This window comes from Sycon ciliatum, chromosome 6 (genome assembly GCF_964019385.1).
Source record: "Sycon ciliatum chromosome 6, ocSycCili1.1, whole genome shotgun sequence".
NCBI lineage: Eukaryota > Metazoa > Porifera > Calcarea > Leucosolenida > Sycettidae > Sycon > Sycon ciliatum.
This window is the reverse complement of record NC_088648.1, coordinates 16,993,010-17,005,110: the sequence shown is the minus strand read 5'-3', so window position 1 is coordinate 17,005,110 and position 12,101 is coordinate 16,993,010. Positions and strand designations below refer to the sequence as shown.

General features: G+C 46.5%; 1 protein-coding gene across 1 annotated transcript; it reads right to left on the bottom strand.

Annotated features, from left to right (window-relative positions):
- Positions 1-11,741, bottom strand: LOC135819503 (uncharacterized). The gene is made up of 5 exons (XM_065332720.1): positions 10,832-11,741; positions 10,035-10,371; positions 8,037-8,426; positions 7,241-7,551; positions 1-5,036 (listed from the first exon to the last, which is right to left on the bottom strand). Exon 5 carries the CDS (start codon positions 4,850-4,852, stop codon positions 353-355), a length of 4,500 nt encoding a protein of 1,499 aa, XP_065188792.1. The 5' UTR covers positions 4,853-5,036; positions 7,241-7,551; positions 8,037-8,426; positions 10,035-10,371; positions 10,832-11,741; the 3' UTR covers positions 1-352.
- Positions 11,742-12,101: the final 360 nt, after the last annotated feature.

Genomic DNA, 12,101 nt, shown 5'->3' with positions numbered 1-12,101 from the left:
TTGCTTCTTGCACTGTAATCTCTACGCATTTTGGGAATGAAGCGTGTGTTGTGAAGATCGTACTGAAGAAATGTCTGACAAGTGATCTAAACCAACTATGGTAGCTCTCACTATAAACATTGCTGATATGAGAAAAAGTATAGATTTCAACTGTAGTTGTCTCTCTCAGGTAACTCCAACACTACGGGTACTATCATGCATTCCGTCTATTCAAGTGTAGCAGCTATTTCCAGTTTCAAGGCTGCTCCATGAAATGGTCATTATGAGAATAGCAAACAGGAAGAATCTATGGCCAGCAGAATATTGATCACGTGACTGAAAACACTCACTGTCATATTATTGCTCCAGCTGTTCAACAAAGTTGCCATGTGAGTTCCAAAAGATTCTCTTGGGAATGTGTGACCCACCCGTCAAACAGCGGCATTCTGAACTGCTCTGTCTGACATGGATTGCCACCCAATGCTACAGCGTGCATATGCTGTACACCAGGTGAGCTGATGAGCTGCTTCACTCCATCATCTGTCACGTTGTTCTTGTACAGTGAGATTGTCTTCAGTGTGGTGTTGGTCTCCATAGCAACACACAGTGCACCAGCGCTGCGATCACTCAAGGCATTACGGCCAAGTGTGAGCCACTTGATATACTGATTACTGCGTAGAGATGTGATGAACTCAGCTCCAGTGTCATCATCCAGTCCTGTGCCTGTCAGTGCGAGACAAACAATCCCTGTGCACTGTGACAGTAGACTCGTGACTGGACGGATAACATCAGCTTCTTGCTGCTGCTGCTGCTGCTGCTGCTGCAGCTGCTGCTGTGGCTGTTGCTGTTGCTGTTGTGTTTGTTGGAGAGGTGGCAGTTGTTGATACGTAGGAAAGATGTTGTTATCTGACATAACCAATGCCAGTGGAGATGATAGAGTTCGATGACGACATGCTCTGAGTACTGAGCACAATCCATGCAGTCCAATGTTGTTGAACGATAAGTAGACCACTCGGAGTGTGTTGTTGTGTGCCAGACCTTGCTCAGCAAGCACCTCTGCACCAGTGCTGGTTATGTTGCAGTACCGGAGATTTAGTATCTCCATAGTTGTGTTGACAGCCATGACTGGGACGACTTTCTGGATGGTTTGATGGGCTATGTAGTACATAAAGTGATCGCTGCCATTATAGCCAATAGCTGGAGCAATCTGCTGTGCGCCAGTATCACCAATATATTCCATGTAGAGACTGGCATGGTTCTTGAGCAACCTTTGCCGCAGATCCCGTTCCCGTACACCATCACTGTTCACAAAGTGGAGACCCGTGACCACCAGATCACCATGGGATAAGCACTGTGCGGTTGCTATGGTTTCCAGACCTTCTCTGGTCACATTACAGCCTTGTAACTGTACTTCACATTTGTGGCCATTCTGAACTGCTGGAGAGGTGCTAGCTGATGAATGCTGCTGCTGCTGCTGCTTTCCGTTCTTTCTCTGATAGAACTCACAGATAGCTGGAACGATACCATCATCCAGGTCATTGCCCGTGACCCAGACTACCTCAACGACATTGGTATTCAAAGCAGCCAGAACTTGTTCAATGTCTGAGTTGCTGAGGTTATTGCAGCTCATATCCAGTCGCTGAAGCTGTGGCAGTTTGTTGATGAGTGCAGCCAATTGACTTCCACAACCAACTGTCAGACCAACATTCTGCAGAGCAAGGTGTGTAAGCTGACACTCACTGTAGAGTGTCCTTTGTAGATACTCCAGAAAGCCATTTCCAAGTTCCTTATTGTTAAGCAACAGTAATACCTGGAGATTCTTAGCTTGTACACATGCCAGCAGAGCTGGATAGGTACATGCTGATAGATTACACATGTCAAGCCAAAGGTTTCTCACTTTGCTGCCTGGACAAGATAGAGATCTTGCTGCCATTTCCACCAGACTGGCACTGCATGGATTCACCCCCAGTTGTAGCTCTTCAGCCTTGGACAGTGTGAGTATGTTGCACGTCTCTGCTGTGAGGTTGCAATTGGAGAGATCCAGTAGCTTGATAGTAGTTGCATGATCATGTACACACTGTAGAGCCAGTACATCACTCATTCCAAGTCGGACATTATCCAGTCTTAGTCCATCAGCAGCAATGCTGTCCACTGCCTTGGAGAGGTAACTGGTCTCCTCACTTGTGCCCGAACCCAACATTGCTTGTTCTGCGAGGGTTGGTCTGGTGTTGACATACTCCATGAAGTAGGACAGGAGAGAACGAGTAGCGTTGGCAACATTCCGGCCATGTTCTAACATTGCTGATTTTAGTATACTGATGATCTCCGCTAGTTGCTTGCTAGTTGCAGTACCACAAACAAATGCCCAGAATGGTGCTGTCTCCTCACCAACACCATAACCATCTTGTGCACATCCTTTCACAGCTTGAGCATGCTCAGGATCTGCACACAAGTACTGTGCTGCAAAGTACTCCTGTAGTGAGTAGTGTACGAAGTAGACACATGGTTTTGCCTGTGAACGTAGTACATTGCCAATACCGGTGTTACTCTCAACAAGGAGACCAATAGAGCAAGCTGCATTCCTGCACTCACTGGACAAGGCACTTGTAGGAATCAGTACTTGCTTTCTATTCAAGTACATGAGAGCTACACGACAAAGCTCGTTCTGTGCACGTTTGCTCATACATTGATGTGATTGCTCCGTATCACTGCTACGTTGTACTAGTACAGTATCTCCACTGACAGCTGCGGTGTGGGCTGTATCAGTTGATCCTGGTACACAGTGATGGGGTTGACTGCTACGAGTTGTCCACTGTGGAGCAGAGTGTTCCTCTTGGTCCTCCTCTGTTGTTGTGGCACCAGCCAAGCTGTTACTCAGTGTGGGACTCTCAAGGCTGACTCCATCACCTTGCAACTGCCAGCCACGCAGGTTTGCGGCTTGCTTGACAAAGCCGGAGTACATCATGGTTGCACACCTCGGTACATTCTGACGACTTCGGTAGAGCTCACAGAGCATTGCACATAGCAATGGGGAGGACTTCAGTGCTTCTTTGACGTGGCCTAAACTAACCTCGCATAGCTCGTCCCAACAAGACTGGCCAAGATCTTCACCAAGATTACGAAGGCAGTAGCGTTCGAGTTGATGATCATTGAATCCAGCCAGCCAATAGTGTTCTTCACATTCTTTTGCAAGCGTGGATGCTAGCTGACAAGGACGGCTTGTCAACAAGATTCGGGAGTCAGCAAACCGCTCACGATGGACGAGAGCAGAGAGAGCTGATCGTTCCTCGAGCACATCTTTACCAATTTCGTCCAATCCATCGACAATGAACAGGACTTGTTGTGATTGATCCTCTAGGTACTCGATCATTTGGTCTTGCTGGTGTGTGTCTAGATGCAGACATTGCTCATCCAGGCCAAGTAGAGTAGACCAATTGTAACTGCAGACTCTATCCACATCACGGCAAGGTAGATGTATTACATAGTTGAAATTGGAGAGCACTGCATCTCTTCTAAACTCCCTCTCCTCTTCGGCAGGTTGTCTCCGACTTCTCCCACCGCTGCTCTCAGTGCTGCTCCCACGACTTTTTTCAATGTTGGCCCCATCTCTGCTTCCACTACTTTTGCCATCATCAATTTTGCCCTTTGCACTGTTTTCTTTGCTGCTAACACATGTACTGCTGCTGCTGCTGGTGGTGCTGCTGCTGGTGGTGCTGCTGGTGATAGTGTCGATGCTGCTGCTGCTGGTGGTGCTGCTGGTGATAGTGTCCGTGCTGCTGCTGGTTGTGTTGGAAGAGGTGCTAAGACTGCCTGTCATGGTGGAGGCGTTACCACTGTTGGTAGCAGTTACATCCTTGCTGATTGTAGTGTTAGCTTGGCGTGTGGAATCAGGATCAGTAGCACTGGTGCATATACCGCTGTCAACAGCACTGCAAGAAGGTACAGCACTGCTGCTGTTGCTGCTGTCAGTGTTGTTATGGTAGTGGTCGGACAAAAGCATCTTACACACTGTGCTTTTCCCGCTGCCAGCTGGAGAAACAAGCATGCTGCTTTCAACAAGTGATCTGCGGTCGTTATCATAACGTGATGGCACATGCTCACCTAGTTTACGTTGCAGAAGTTGTGATGCTCGACGTATTGGTATTGATCTCGTTGTCATGCTGCATCTCTCTGTTTTTCCACCTTTTTCATTCAGTTGTTGTTCAGCTTGCTCCAGTGTCAAGGCCTGCACGCTAGTGTAGAAACTGCGAACATCAGTCTGTCCTTCACGCCGTGTCCCAATTCCTGGTAGAGCAGTCCTCTTGCTTTCGATTCGACAAAGTTGAAGAAGACGCTTACGGTAGTGTGCTAGCAATGGTTCAACATCAGCCTGCGGTTGTTGTTGTTGTGGTTGAGTTGTTGTTTGGCTCCTCTGTACACTGGCAGTGGTTGCATTGGTGGCTGCTTGTTGTAATCCAGTAGATGGCGTTGGGAAGGTTTCTGGTAGGAATGGAGCAGAGCGTTTACACTCCCATCCGTGGAACTCCATGTCACCATTGGATTGGCTGGACAAATTTCTTTGATCGTACATTTCTGCCCTGCTCTCCAGCTCCTTGGCAAGCTGCTCAAAGTTGTTCTGACGTAGAACATTGCAAAACATTGCAAACACCTTCTTTCCTTTCTGACCTGGCACAGTCAGAAGGTAGCCAATTAGCAAACTGATCTGTTCATGGCCAGTCAACATGCGGTGTGTGATTTTGGCAAACTCGCGGCTGTTGCTCGGGATAAAGCTGTTGCTTACAATCCGATCCATGATGTCGTCGACAGAATGTTGAAGATCCTCGCATAGCGTGCTCTCGAGGTCCTTTAATGCCAGTGCTTCGATGGTCTTCATTGTAAAGGCTACGTTTGATCAACACATAGACTGTTGGTGACTTGGACAATTGGTGTCGTGAGGTGAAGCTGATTGACTACCCGGACAATTGCTGGTCAGTGTGCTTCACTGATATAATGTCGATGGTAGTGGAGATGATAATGGAGATGATACGGCAATGGCGTTAGTAGTTTCACCTCGCAATCTGTACACAAATTAGAAAGGAAAGAAAAAATGGAGCAGATTTAGAACGATGATATCATTGCATATTGAACATGAGAGTCTATAATAGTTAGGAATGGGGGGGGGGGGTAGTGATCAGACTTGTATTAATTTTTATGAAGAGGGGCGGGGTGGGGGGGGGGGGGGTAGTGATCAGAGTTGTCTTATATGAAGAGGGGTATGGTGTGAGGGGAACGGGGGGGGGGGGGGGGGTAATCAGCCTTGTCTTGTATGAAGAACGGGGAGGGGGGGGGGGGAGGGAACATGGTGACCTGACTTGTCTTGTGTGAAGAGGGTGGGGGAGGAGTGGGAGGAGGGGGAGGAGTGGGAAGAGGGGAAGGAGTGGGGTAGTGATATGACTTGTCCTTTATGAAGAAGGCTGGGGTGAGCAGTGGTGGTGGTGGGGGGGGGGGGGGGGAGGCATTGATAAGACTTGTCTTGTATAAACAAGGGGTGGTAGGAGGGGGGGGGGGGGATAGCGATGAGACTCCTTTCGTGTGGAGAGCGGTGGGGGAGAGGGGGGGGGGGCATAGTGGTCCGACTTTTTACCTTAGACTGTTAGAGACGAGTGGTGGCAGGGTTTCCTTCACATTTGTCTTGTGTGGAGAAGGGTGTTGGGGAGGAGGAGGGGGGGGGGGGGAGAGGGGACATAGTGATCAGCCGTTTTGAATGTGGAGAGGGGAAGTGTAGAGCTCGGTGGTCCGACATTTGTTCGTTTGGAGAAGGGTAGTGGGAGGGGTGGTGGGAGGGGCCGGGTGGTGGGAGAGGGGGGGGGGGGGAGAGAGGGGACATAGTGATCAGCCGTTTTGAATGTGGAGAGGGGAAGTGTAGAGCTCGGTGGTCCGACATTTGTTCGTTTGGAGAAGGGTAGTGGGAGGGGTGGTGGGAGGGGCTGGGTGGTGGGATAGGGGAGGATGATAGTGAGTGGGCGTGTCTTGTGTGGAGAGGGGAAGCAAAGAGCATGGAGATCTGAGTGTTTCGAGAATGATTGCTAGGAATTTATAGATAAAGACCATGTATATTGTATGGGCCGCAATCAGGTAAAATAATTATGTCTTTGGATTTTCGAAAAAAATTAGAATTGACGGAATGTAAAAAATGTTTTTGTCGAGCGAGTTCACGCTGCGCTTTATTCATGAACCGGTGGCGATCATCTTCTCACTTTCGTTCAAACACTATTATTTGGTGGTCTAGCTCAAGTAGCTGGCGTGCAAAAACTGACAATTCCGTGTCTACTAGTGGCAGTAGAGCAGCACACAGGGTCAGACGATCGCTGTGCCCGGGTTTGCTCAGGTGTCAGCAAGGTTGTAGCAGGAGGTCTGTAGAGCCACGATGACAATTTTTTTGGACCCGATGTTGATGTCAACAGCGAAGCTGAATCACCCTCGTCGTCCCCAGTAGCGAAGAAGCCTTGTGGGCGAGTACATTAGACCACGAACTAGCTTACGATATTACGTGCCACTCAGCTGTCATGAGTTGTCTTGCGCAGTTTCGGAAGCGCAGGTGACGATCAAAAGTGTCACTGCCGGAATCGAAAGGGTGTGCAAGTGCAACGCCGCCCAGAGCATCTTGCCTGATTCGTGGTGTTTTCCAGGAAGACCGTGGTCCATGGCTTGGAACTGATGTCGTTGATATGCTGATGTCGGTGTCATCATTTTTAGTTCCTTTGTATTATGCTCCTCCACAAAAGCCATTTGTTCGTCTGTGCGAAAACTGTGATTGTCTATTTCAAGGTACATGTATATATTTTCAAAGTGGTGTTTGGGGCACTTTTAGACTACTTTGGTGCCTTGTATCGCCTTCAAGAGGTCAAGTGAGGTCACAAACACTGTTTTCTGGAGAAAAACGAAATTTGAAAGTTGTCCCTCTGAGACATGTTTTAGCTGGTTGCGGCCCATATTGGCAAATTTCAAGAAACCTCTGCAGCTGTGAGGTCACAATTAATGATAGCATCCAAACAGGCAATACAGCATGCATGTATCTATCTACCTATCTCATTTTCATTATGTGTTGTTGTCTTGCACACTCAGTGTAAAATTAATATAGATGTGCTGTGGCCGGATATGTAGAGTTGTTATTCGTTATCCTGCATGGTTGGTTCATGGGATGTAGTTCCTAGCAATTTCACAGCATTATGTACTTCATCACTGTGCTGTATGTCAGCAATGGGAATAGAGAAAAACTCACCGTGTCTATGGCCGAGGACACACTTCCTGGTGATGTTTTCTGTTTGCACGGAGTCAAGTTGTATAGGCAGAGATCAGGTCAACAGCTCAGAATCAATAACAGTATAGGGTTGTAGTGAGAATGCAGCTGATGTGAGGGTGGAACAGATGTTGCAGCAGCAATGATATATCAAGTGTTGATAGCCACGGTCAGCTGAGGAATTTGCACGTTCAGCAAGTCACCTGTTCCACAGTATTGACCTGTGAGTGGAGTAGCGGAGAGAATGTTTTGATGACGTCACCAGATCTTGTCCTGGGTGTGGGGTCAGTGTCCTAGGCAAGAATGCACACAGTAGAATATCAGAGATTAAAACAGCAGTGTGAAAAAAGTGAATTGTTCACAGACTTTACTTTAAGTCAGTGGTGGAGCCACATGATCATTCACTATAAGCGAGGGTTCTTGGCTCAAATCCTTGTGACAAAAATTCTTTCCCTCAGACTTTCCCATTTTCAACCCCCTCTTTTCCTTGTGAATGCTCACAGACTGAGTATAATACACAGGCAGATAGTTACAGTCAGTAGACATTTTTCACGAATTTCTGCTACAGAGACCAACAGGATGGGTACACAACAACAAGAAAGCCAAACTCCAAATTCATGACGTTTTCTACAAGACGTATGGCTCCTATCATCACCCACAACCTTATTGCACAATAATGCAGTAGTGCAGTGTGTCAGTCAGGGGTATGTAAACATAGGCAGTACTGCTACTTCAATCTTGCAAGCAGTTACTTGTCCATATAGCGGGATGAACTAACCTTGGCTATGTAAACGGTGAAGGTACCGCACAGCTAGCCTTGGTGACTTGAGCTAAAGACAATAGTGTTGTTCTGCCAAGTTTCCCCTAGTCTCTGCAGAAAACTCTCAAGTTGTACTTGTAGTTGTGGTGTTGACTTAGCCAGGTGAAGACCAAACACAAGTAGACAACTTTGAAGCAGAGGCGGTGTACTTTATGGGAACTGAGAGCGTAATGACGTAGGTACTTTGTTGAACGTGTTGTAGTTGAGATGAACTGTGGTAAGTGTTTGATGGCTGATAGGTTGATATGATGACTTGATACCCGAGTGGGTCTATTGTTATTAGGAGGATGTCTGTGATAGTCACCACTATAATAATTATCAATCCAATCGAGTGGTGGAGATTGAGATCTGGGAAAACATCAACAAGAACAGAGAGGTCACATACAAAGTTGAGCCGGAAAACCAATTTCAAATTTGCAGCCAAACTGGATGAATAGGATATTGTTTCAAACGTGGTCAAATGCTAGTAGAGCAAATGAATGTTCCTGGCTGGAACGATCAATGTTTAAATAGCATTAGGATACGTATATGACATATTCGTAGGAATTAGGTTTGATGGTAGTGGTAGTAGTGACTGCTATAGATATAGAAACCTGGTGGAATAGCCAGGGCTGGTGACCTTACTAGCTTAGCGTGTACATGCACTGTAACACTGCAGAACTGGACCAGCAGTACTGACAGCTGCATGGCCAGCACCCCGTGGCCGCTTGACGTCTCACCGGATTTCAATGCCCACACCAGTAAAAAGTAAGTAAATTATCGTGTCCGTTCCCAAAAGGGAACTCAACCCCCACACCAGTACATACATGTACATGTAGGTAGGTAGTAGGTTCAATGGAATCCCCGCCGTGTCCTCTGCTTGCGGGGGGAGCTCCAAAGTGGGGCAGCAACCACCTCCTCTAGTGCTATATTCCACTGAATGAATTCAAGTTAAAATGTGTGTTGGTGTTTTCTAGAGTATGGTTGCTGGTGGTGAGCTAACTAGGGTGTGGAAGTCAAAACGTGGGATTACATGAAGGGCTCCAATTCAAAACGAGATACATCCATGTTGTGGAAATTTCAGGAAGTGCATTTTTAATTTGTTCTTTTTCGGTCTGCACTGCAGCATCAATGATCACGTTTTGCAGAAGAACACAAATTTCAGGCATCCTTTTGACTGGAATGTATCACGTTCTCACCCGTAAAACCGACACACAGGCGTCCGTGGGGTGGATATGAATTCTTTCGAAACAAAAAACGCAAAAGCTCTGATCGCATTTTGAATTGGAGCCCTTCACATGTACATGCATGATAAGGATGGAGTGTTGTGGCGAGTACTAGTGGAAAGATGAGAGGAACGCCTTGAGGTGAGGTCAGTGTGGCTTGCAGTAGGACTGCAAGGGAAACAGGGTGTGGGATGGATACAGAGGGATTCCGAGGGATACAGAGGGATACAGATGGATACAGAGGGATAGAGAGGGATACAGAGGGATTCTGTTCCAGTATAGTATTGTTTGTAGGGACAGGGCTGATGGGCCCTATATCTAAAAGATGTTGATTTATAAATATTTCTACATGCTGCAATATGGTGCCTGTCACTTTGGACAGTGCCCTGCTAATTGGGACATCTGACAGCCAATTTTGACAGAGACCTGCGATTGTGGACAGTAACCTGCCATTGTGGACATCAACCTCTCATTTTAGTTAGCAAGCTGTCACTTTCGGAAGAACTCTATCACAGAGACATGCGTTTGTGGACAGTAATCTGCCATTGTGGACAGCAACCTGTCACTTCAGTTAGCAAGCTGTCACTTTCGATAGCACTCTATCACAGAGACCTGCTATTGTGGACAGTAACCTGCCATTGTGGCCCGGACAGCAACCTGTCATTTCAGTAATCAAGCTGTCACTTTCGAAAGCAACCTATCCCTTTGTACGGCAACTCTCATTTATCAGACAGAGACCTGTAACACTCACCTGGCTACTTAATAAATCCTCTAGTAAATCCTGTAGAAACGGTGTTGAAATCCAGGTTACTGTGGCAACCAGATGAACACCATGAGTACTGTATTACGGTGTAGAGTGTTAGCAGCACAGGACAGGGTGTATATGACCCTGGATATCCGGTTCCGGCTTTGTGTTGCTGGCTGGGTGTGCTGGATTGTGTTACTCGTAACACAAATCAACTTCAGATTTCAGACCTATTGACAAAGTGGAATGCCAGAGTATAATAATTATTGCTCCGCTGAGGAAGGCTCTTTTGCGGACAGCTGCTGACCAGTGAGTCTCTGACGTGAGTGTCGACGCCGGTTTCCTGCAACAATAACAAGACAAAAATGAACCAAACACAAACAACGACAAAACATTCTGGCTGAATATAGACAGATGGGGCAACGACCAATCACAGCAAAGCTCTAGGACAGGAATCTCTGTGGAAAGTAGCTACACAGTACAATTACTCCTCCATCCTAACAGTGCTCAGTTCTGCAACAGGCAGAGATTCCTTATAAAGAATGCACATAGCTCAAAACAATGTCCAACTTGGTTTAGGAATTATGCAGTGTGGACTTGGCGGCGTCCTTCCACCATGATTTTGTAGAGTGAACCGCTCCACACTTTGATTTACTCTATGTAGGGGAAACCCCTAAAAATGGTGTACGTATAGTGCCTGCAGGTAAACCTGGAATCCAATTACTCGTTAGACAAGGACTCCACTCTGGGAAAAATCTATTGAGACAACAGTAGACCACTGTGTAAAACCATGGAGAACTGACCTTTCTTTTGGACAGAAACTCCTTGTGTCCACGTGTTTCCTTTGATGTAGAGAACACAGGTGCAAATGCCAAGAGACAACAAGGCAAGCCAGCAACCCTCACACAATGCAGGCTTTGACTGCTTTCCTGATGAGTCGTAGAAATTCCAGTGATAGCAGTAGTAAATACCAGTGCCAGTCAATGGTAATAGTGGTTACAATTCCAGTCAATTGTAGAAGAGGTAGATGACAGCTGCAGTTAATTGTATCAGTGGTAGATGACAGCTGCAGTTAATTCCTGCAGTGGTTGATGACAACCGCAGTTAATTGTGTCAGTGGTAGATGACAGCTGCAGTTAATTGTATCAGTGGTAGATGACAGCTGCAGTTAATTCCAGCAGTGGTAGATGACAGCTGCAGTTAATTGTGTCAGTGGTAGATGACAGTTGCAGTTAATTGTATCAGTGGTAGATGACAGCTGCAATTATCAGTGGTAGATGACAGCTGCAGTTAATTGTATCAGTGGTAGATGACAGCTGCAGTTAATTGTATCAGTGGTAGATGACAGCTGCAGTTAATTCCAGCAGTGGAAGATGACAACTGAAGTTATTGTATCAGTGGTAGATGACAGCTGCAGTTAATTCCTGCAGTGGTTGATGACAGCTGCAGTTAATTGTATCTGTTGGTAGATGACAGCTGCAGTTAATTCCTGCAGTGGTAGATGACAGCTGCAGTTGATTGTAGCAGTGGTAGATTACAGCTGCAGTCAATTGTATCAGTGGTAGATGACAGCTGCAGTTAATTCCTGCAGAGGTTGATGACAGCTGCAGTTAATTGTGTCCGTGGTAGATGACAGCTGCAGTTAATTGTATCAGTGGTAGATGACAGCTGCAGTTAATTCCAGCAGTGGTAGATAACAGCTGCAGTTAATTGTGTCAGCGGTAGATGACAGCTGCAGTTAATTGTATCAGTGGTAGATGACAGCTGCAGTTAATTCCAGCAGTGGTAGATGACAGCTGCAGTTAATTGTGTCAGTGGTAGATGACAGTTGCAGTTAATTGTATCAGTGGTAGATGACAGCTGCAATTATTAGTGGTAGATGACAGCTGCAGTTAATTGTATCAGTGGTAGATGACAGCTGCAGTTAATTGTATCAGTGGTAGATGACAGCTGCAGTTAATTCCAGCAGTGGAAGATGACAACTGAAGTTAATTGTATCAGTGGTAGATGACAGCTGCAGTTAATTCCTGCAGTGGTTGATGACAGCTGCAGTTAATTGTATCAGTTGGTAGA

Coding starts and splice junctions, on each gene's coding strand:
- LOC135819503 (XM_065332720.1), bottom strand. CDS start 4,852: ATGAAGACCATCGAAGCACTGGCATTAAAGGACCTCGAGAGCACGCTA.